Source organism: Atractosteus spatula, chromosome 13, assembly GCF_055471065.1.
Source record: "Atractosteus spatula isolate fAtrSpa1 chromosome 13, fAtrSpa1.hap1, whole genome shotgun sequence".
In the NCBI taxonomy this organism is placed as follows: domain Eukaryota; kingdom Metazoa; phylum Chordata; class Actinopteri; order Semionotiformes; family Lepisosteidae; genus Atractosteus; species Atractosteus spatula.
In genome coordinates, this window is record NC_142718.1 from 29,343,015 (window position 1) to 29,351,818 (window position 8,804).

Consider the following 8,804-nt stretch of genomic DNA (forward strand, 5'->3'; position numbering starts at 1 on the left):
CTCTATTATATGACACAATTTGACTACACAGACATAAGACATTTGTATTCTGATTTTTTCCTGAGTTTCTGAGTTTAACTCGGTTTCTCACAGCTGATAGTTGATCCATACATTTGAAAAAATCCAGAAACCTGAGCAGGCAGAAAGCTGTATTGAATAAACATGCAGTTGTCCATGGTTCTAATGTCATACATACAGGATTGGCTCTGGAATGGAATAGAAGTTAGAATTAGCTGCATTTGTAGGGAAGATGATTTTTAAATATTGCTAGACACAAACTCTGAACAATTTGTGTAATTATTCCAATACTGTTGTTTCCAACATTAAATCTATATAACCTATTTCAACTACAAAAGAAAAAAAAATAATATTGAGATTTTGCCCAAGAGTAACAGAGGTACTAATATTTGAATATGTGTGTCATTTTTTAGTAAAATATCTTCACTGTTTAACCAAAGGGAATTTAGATGTAGCAGGTAAGCTTTTCTCCTGGGAAGCTTAGACGAGTAGTGGTATTTGGTGTTTCCTGAATATACAGTTAATATCATACAATTAATAAGGATTTAGAATTTTCTATTTCATTCTGAATTTAAAGTAAAATTAGAAGCCCTCAGCAGATATAATCTGTCTCTTTTTGCCCAGAACAGGACATTCCATGTGTAGTGATATTGTATTGGCTACATAGTTATGGATTTGAAAAAATCTGATCACAAAACCCTTAACAAATTATAAGTGTTTATTATATTTGTAATTTAGCATGCTCTCTTTAGCCTAATCTAACATTGTATAGTCTTATCTTCATGATATAAAATGTTTAAATCATAGCAGTCCTAGATTTTTGTTTTCATTTTTCAACAAAGGGCCATATAGTATTTGAATACTGTGTAAAGTATTTTGTAAATTATTTGCTGTGGATGTTAAACTTATCACTGTTGTTTGTGTGCAGGTTTATTATTAAAACAATTGGACCTAATGTAATCTGAAATGTGTGTAGAAGTGTAATATTGAATTCAGGGCTTGTTTGTAACATTAAGGCAGGTTCCTTGGGCATTCTGTACTGGCAGAATTTAGTTTTACACTTGAAATTAAAATGGAAGTGATGACAAATGAAAGGTCTTTTTATATGTGTATTTGCATAAGTGATTATTAAGCATTACAAGTTGACAGGTATCATATCAATAGACTGGTGAATGGTAAAATATTCACTACCTGGTCATTTTATGAACAATACTGATATTCTCTAGTGGAAATGCGGGTTTCTGTCTCTCTTTTGCCTCAAATGTAGAAACAGGATGTGGCTCCTTTTGAGTGAGTTAGTGAAAATCCCAGCTGGCTGCAATGTCCTCTGCTCATTTAAGAGCTTTTGCCAGAACATAAATTGATTTTAAATATTCATGATTTACTGTCTAATAGCTTAATAGGGACTGTGAGAGAAGTTGGTTAATATGGATCCATTTTGAGCTATTGGATTTTTTCTTGCATGTTTTTTAATTGGATCTAGACAGATTTAATGATGTATAGTATTTTGGTTAAAATTGTATATGAAGTAAAAGTGTATCAGTATGCAGTTCTGAAATGCATTTAATTTTTAATGTTTAATTTAAATCTGTACTTTAACCTACATAATACATTGCCATATTAGCCAAAGTGAAAAAAAATATTTTCACAGTATTTTGACTCTTTATGTACCATGATAGGTAACAATCTTCCTGATTGTTTTACTGTAAAGTTTAAGAGCATTTTCATAAATCTAACCTCTTTTCTGCATTGTTTTCAGATAGTAGAGGGAAATGTGAAATACTAGTATTTTTTGTTTGTTAAACAAATGTATTCATATTTCTTAGCCTGTGTGTTTTCTTCTGTTTCTCAGGGAGCAGTAATTTCGCCCTCTATGGAGCACACAATGTCAATGCAGCCTACATCCATGATGAGTCCTCTCACACAGCAAATGGGTCACCTCTCTCTAGGCAGCACAGGAACGGTACTGGATCTCTGAAAATGATCTGTGTTACAGAGTTTTGGTGTTGCTGTTTAAACAAGCCATACATTTGTCTCCCTGTTTTAGAGCACAGTTGATTTGAGTATTTGTGAACTGTAAACTCCCAGAATACTACTTAAAAAAGGTTACAGATAAGAGGTGGTTATTCAGTTCATCTGGCTTGTTTGATTGCCTGTAATCTCATCCAGCTGCTTCTTGAAAGAGCCCGGGGTATCTGTTTAGATCCCATGACTTGGGACTTCGTTCCTAACTCCCGTAACTTTTTTTTAAAAGCCTCCTGCTCTCCATTTTAAAACCATTTTCCTTTAATTTCTACCCCCCCATGCCCCCATGGTTCATTTTAACTTTTGATTCTGGAGAAGTTCATTAGGTGGTCTTTTTGAGAATTCTCAAAATTATTGGCAGATTGACTCAGCTGTCATCATAGACGGAAAAGGTTCAGTTCTTTTAGTTTGTCAGAGAAGGACATTCCTTTCAGCCTGGGAATGTATCTGGTTAGTGTTCTTTGGGTTTATTTTTTCCAGAGATGGAACCATGGTTTTTTTCATATTCTTAATGAGGTCTTAGTGGTGCACTGAATAGAATCTACTTTGTCCACATAAAATAGAAATTTTCCTTTGACCACACTTAAAACAGCGTATATATAGAGAACATAAAACATTCAGTGGATTTTACAGATGTATACAGTCAATGTAATATAAATAATAATACCATACAAAGCAGTAGAAAAACAAGATTCAGTTTTGAAGCAAAAGACACAAGTGTGAGCTGCATGCACAAAAAGTATACTGTATGCTGTCAATGCAGTGCTGTAAAAGAGATCTTACATCAGAGTTTAAGAGTACCAGCACTCAGAACAAATGACATCTTAAAAATGTTTTAAAAATGTAGCCTTTGGTACTCTGAAATTTTCCAGATGGTAATTTGTCAAATTGGTAGTGTAGTGGATGTGTGGCATCATTTACTACCAACACTGCCTTCCTGTGAACACTCCTAGTATAGATGCAGTTCAGCTGGTTCTGTTGCTGACCAGTAATTTCACTTCCTGTGTCTATAATCCTTGAGATCTTGGCTCTACCCCTAACACCAAGATTTCCAGAACAAGTGGGGATGTTAAAAGAAAGCACACCCTACCAGACTTGTGTAAGCGTAAGCCAGCTCTAAGATCTTTGCTTACATCCAGGCTCCTCAACCTTCTCAAGCGGCACAATCTCGGCACAGCTTTTTAAAAACAAACAATTTTAACATAACATTCCTTGAATTAAATTCTACTCCTAACTTTATAACCTAATGTTTTGTTGCCTTTTTTTTTCCCTTCAGCTCATGTATAGGCAATGTAAATGTCTCTCTCTCAAAATATGTTCAAGCTTAGTATTCCTGATTTAGTGTCCATAGTTTTTTTGCTGCTTTGTACTCATTACTGAAATGTGATCATCACAAATGTAATATTCCACACCGACTACATTAAACATCTGCCAGGTGATTACACTCTCTTGAATTTCAAGTAAATATTTTAAGAATTACAGAATTTGTTAATTAACTAACTAGATCAGAGTCAGTATAATTTCCTAATAATATCCCAAATAGTGGTACCTATGGCTAGGGGTGATGCAATAAGTGGAATACAATATGCGTTACAAATATATATTTCATCCTTTTATTGTTTGCTGCTGGGGATAACTTATCTTGTGTGCATTGTTCAATATTGATGTATATTTCCTTAAAAATTCTTATCCCTAGCTTTTTTTCCTTTATAGTTCATGCCTGCCAATACAGCCATGCAAGGAGCCTATATTCCTCAGTATGCCCACATGCAGACTACAGCAGTTCAAGTTGAGGTTTGTTACTTGCTTCCATTACCCTTTCTTTATTATTTCTCTATCTCCATTGTTCAGCGTGTTCTTGTCAAGCTTACCTGATGTAAAGGACTTCCTTAAGTGAAGGTAGTTAGCGGCTCCGAGTGGAAATCATCGTGTAATTGATCAAAATGACCACTTTTTACATAATTGATCCGCTTTTAAATGTAAACCTAGTTCAATAAATTGTTCCATTTCCAAGGCAGATAGAACCTAAGTGTTACTTTATAGTTGTTCTTGAGTCCTAATGGTTATGTTCTTGATGTTTTTGGTAATAACATGCACAAGGAGTTGTTTTATCACTCAAATAGAAATGGTACTACCCAGAAGCTAAACAGAAGTGCATTTATGTAACTCCATATAGGCTGTTGACCTTTGGGCTTTTTGAGACCAGTAAAAAGTGAATATTCACCATTAAAAATGGGCTTCCCAACTACAACCAGTAAAGGCCCTTGTCTAAGTACAGATGGAGCACTATGATCATGGGCTCAAGCATGGGTCCTGTAACTAGCCAACTGTGACTGGCATTCCCTGATTGGGGCCACTCAATTGGCCGAGGGTGGGTCTAGTCAAACAAGGGCCTTAGCTGTGGTGCCATCACTGAAGGATGCATCTGTACTTTCAGTAGGAGGCTGTATAGCCAGTTATGTTTTAAAAGTTGAATGTGAGTATATCAGTCTACGCTTCCTTCTTCTCCTTGTGTGCAGTTTGCAATTGTGAGCCAAGACCTGAAAAATACACAACTGGCAGTTTTACATTAAAAGGGACTAACAAATATTAAAAGCTGTACTGTAACATGTCTTTATTTTATTTAGGAAAACAGTGGGCAGCAACAAGTTGAGTCATCAAGCGATCATTCTCCTTACACATATCAACAAACCAAGTAATAATCAGGTATGGACATTTAATTTTTAAATTCAGTATGCTTTTTGCTTTGATGGGTGTGCTAGTTTAATTTGTGCCTCTTAAAAGAAAGACTTCAGCTTTTAAACTTTTGCCATTTAACCTTTTTTTATTGCAAATTTCTCTCTATGTGTAAAAGTCAATTGTCTTGATATTTATGATATATTCTCTCTTAGATGCTCATTGATAACCCAGAAGAGACAAGAGAGAGACAAGGGGGAAGACTGAAACAATCATGGTTTCTTCTGATGTGCTTTAAGAGTTTATCTAAATTTTGCACAGGTTTTACAAACATTTACTTTTGTTTATAATAAAATCAACTGAAACTATTTTTGGTATAAGTTCTGAGGTGCATATAAATGCTTACTTTCATCAAAAGGATGCTAATTCTCTAAAATAGTTTTATTTTAATAAGAAAGAGTTTATTTTTAACAAGGAGTGTCACATCAACACAAGAACTCTGTACATGCAGAAAACCATGTGACATGACTAAAGGTGCATGACAGGAAAGATGTTTTTTGTTATGTTTTTTATGATTTGTGATGAAAATTAATTTTGTTTTCTATTGAGATTTTTTTTTTCTGAAGTTTTTCAGCCAGACATCTTTAAAATGATGTTTTGTGCTTGCTGTGTGAGTGTTGCTATGGTGAAGTGTTACATGTCATTTCTTGTTAGGTGTTTGTCTTTTTGGTCTAGATTGATCTGTTTTAAAATTTGCCTTAAATTTTTTCATACAATAGCTGTTTAGGCAACTCTTGATACAAGATAAGCAAGAATATGTTAAAAACAAATGCCTTGTAAATCGGCAAAATAGGGCTTTTTTAGGAAACAACTAAATAGACTTTCTTTCAAATGCGTTTTAGATGTTTTTAAGTTTTTTTCCACTGATCTCGGCTGAATACTAATCAAAGTAGAACTTTTAGAATAGAAATGTTTTGAGTGAAACACATTTTCTGAATCTGATTAACTTTCTAATAGGATTTAATGTTTGTATAATCAGAAGGCTTGTGTTACTTCTGATTGTCTGAATGTGCTAGAATTTCTGAATGATTAAATTTAAACTCTTGGTTTTTTAACTAACTTGATGTTGTAGTTTTAGCAAAAACAAATCAGATTGGGGGAAGGGGAGGGATCAGGATTCTGAGGGAGGTAGGGGGGTACTCTGTCAGACTGGGAGTACTTTTTTTTCCTTTTGCTTTATAATAAAAATAAGTGGATTTATGATTGTGCAAAAATTAGCAAACAATGCTTTCCTTGGCAACCGAGGCAAATGTTTTTTTTAGATTTAGGATAACTGAGAGATATAGGCAAAACCAATTTTAAAGAAAAACTAGCTCTTTGTAAGGATAAAAAACTTGGCACTTTCAATAAAGTTTACTTCACCAAAGAACTGTGAGCTAGGAATTGAATAAAAAAAAGTTAAGGTTTTCTCTCAGCATGTGCATCTTATGTAATCTACTTTTTTGCCGGACCAGTTTGCAGTTAGGAGAATGTGCCTTTTTTGTACATTTGCATTTAGTTTTTTTCTAGTTTTATTGAGGTATGGACACAAAGAAGCATGAAGGAAGATTTGGATCCAATCAGTGCCACACTCACTACACCATCACTACAAAGAAATGCAATATGTAAAATAAGAAAGAAATACGATTTGAAACTATGAACTGATTTACCACAATAATGATCTGCTTTTACATTGTAGAACCAGTAATTTTATAAATAAAGCTTTATTGTTTTAATCATTGTAGCTTAAAAAAGCTTTATAAATTAAGTTGTCTTCCAAGAGACTGTGTTTTGACCTGGTCAGCGACAATTGATCAGTTATCTACCTCAGAGTTTTGTTTCTCTTTTGTATTGGGACAGGTTTGCTGGACCTCCCTGTCCTCCCAGACCAAACTCTTCCAGCTCAGGAGCTGGTGATTTAACAGCTGTTTTCTTTCAATTTTTATCTTTTTATTTTCAAAACATTTTTTAAAAATTTTAATAGGAATATTGTATGTTGAACGTGTTTAGTTGTGTCCAGACATTCAGTTTCATAGTTTCAAAAGTAACTGCTGCTTTCATTACTAGAGATTCCAGTAGTTGAAATCCTTCAAGAAACAAGACAAAGGTTGTGGTATTTACTGGATCTGTGCTCCTCGAAATTAATTGTTGCTTTGTCAGAGTCCAGACAGACCTGCAGCAGCTTTCACTGCGAATTGGTAGATTACCAAAGTTAAGACCTGTAAACAGACTTGAGATTTCCATATGTTGCCTAAGACTGAAACTTAGTACTGCTTAACACGTGTGCAGGTTGTGCTGCTAGTGGTGTCTGAACTAAGTGCCATACTCTGTCTGGGTTAGAGTTGGGAAAGTACTCTGTACATAAAGAAATGCTCATTTAATTAACATCACGTGCTAGACAGACATTAAGTTATATAAAGAAATAATTTATGAAGAGAGACCTTTTTGTACAGATTGAAGAAAAAGATTTTCATAGAGATGTCTATATGATCAAGAGTTAATTTTTTTATTTTTGTTTTACATGTGCCACAAACTTGCCAGTGGTAACTTGTATGTCCGGTTAAAGATACCTTTCTGTATTTTTGTTTTTTAGTACTTGTAAAAGCCAAAAAGACATTTTTGAACTGTAAATTTCATTAGATTGTTACTTAAGTTTTATTTCTTTTTCATTTCTTTGGAAACTTTTGAATAAAAACTTCAATTGGAAATAGTGTCTGAATAGATTTTCATTTGAAATGAAGCACCAAAGAATAGAAGACGGTGGGTTCTCATTCTAATCATCTTGGAAACTAAAAAACACACTTGCCAAAAGACACTAGAATGAATATTGTTATGGGAAAAAATGTTAGTGAAATTAGACTGAGTGGATTGGAGCCCAATCCAAACAAGTTGTAGCTGAGTCATGCCTTCAGCCTGTGAGCCATTTAGCTCATTCCTGACTGCCAGCTTGATCTGGACATCAGCGGGGAGTGCTGTATTGGTCCCTGTATCTCAGCATTGTGGAACTGATATTGATTTAGTTCACTGAGCTGAGCCCATCCTGCAGACTCTTTCTACAGCCCTAGCACAGTGGTAGCAGCCTTGGGGTAAGGCAAGACTACATTTGAAGGTCACGTATTTTGGAATGATGACAACCTGTTACCTGTTGGTTTTTAATTTTCATCTGAGCCAAAGAATTTTATTGTTACTTGAGATTTATTATCTGTGTGTTTTTCCAATCATCCATTGGATCCATACAATGCTCATGGTTAATCTTCCTCACAGTGCCCAGTGCTTTGCCCTCGCCTGCTTTTATTTGTTTCAGCGCAGGAAGATGGGAGTGTGAGAGAAATGGGTACCCTGCGTTACTCTCTCCCTGTGCTTCCTCTGAGTTCAGGTGTGCCTGGCAGGAGAGCTGTATGCTTAATATTTCTAATAAGGCTGTATTTAAAAATGGGCATTTTCCCAGATAGGAACAAGTAATAGGTTTATTCCATGCTGAAAAAAAGAAGAAAGAGAACACAACGTTTCGGCCGTGGAGCCTTCTTCAGGTGTGAATTTTCCCAGATAGTTAAAAACAAACTGCAGTGTGGCATAGACTGCATTTTTACTTTTACCACCAGAGGTCAGTGTTGACTCAGCTATGTCAGTAACTTAATCTCAAAACATTCTTCTTAGGGAGGTGCACGCTGATCAATGCTTCATAACTCCTGTTACGTGGCCAAGTGTTAAAAAAAAAAAATCAGTCCTGGATTGCCAACTTCCTTAGTCAATTACGAACCTTTACATTTTTATTGTTTGCTCTCTGTGCACTGTGGAAAGCCATTATTCTGGGAGAAGGAGTCTGGGCAACAGGAAATTCAAGTGCTATTTTGGGGATTGACATCATATCCCATTTTGACATAAATCTCTCTGCTGTGTGTTCTGTAATATACGGACTATGAATGACTCCCTGATCTGGATGTTACGGAAACACTCTGCAGAGAAATACACAATTCATCCTCTGTGTTACACACAGATTGCTGGCTTTGTATAAAGGGATTTCTTGTTCACATTAGTATCTCTGA

At 35.1% G+C, this 8,804-nt stretch overlaps 1 protein-coding gene across 5 annotated transcripts in view; it reads left to right on the top strand.

Annotated features, from left to right (window-relative positions):
• Positions 1 to 7,466, top strand: part of LOC148822049 (RNA-binding motif, single-stranded-interacting protein 1) — a 71,090-nt gene extending 63,624 nt beyond the window's left edge. For all 5 annotated transcript variants that reach the window (XM_088930334.1, XM_088930336.1, XM_088930335.1 and 2 more), the window contains exons 11-14: positions 1,871 to 1,981; positions 3,757 to 3,837; positions 4,671 to 4,749; positions 4,935 to 7,466. In XM_088930334.1, the coding sequence (XP_088786460.1) occupies positions 1,871 to 1,981; positions 3,757 to 3,837; positions 4,671 to 4,742 (264 nt within the window). In that variant the 3' untranslated portion in view covers positions 4,743 to 4,749; positions 4,935 to 7,466. The remainder of the gene's footprint in view (positions 1 to 1,870; positions 1,982 to 3,756; positions 3,838 to 4,670; positions 4,750 to 4,934) is intronic.
• The last annotated feature ends 1,338 nt before the right edge of the window (positions 7,467 to 8,804 follow it).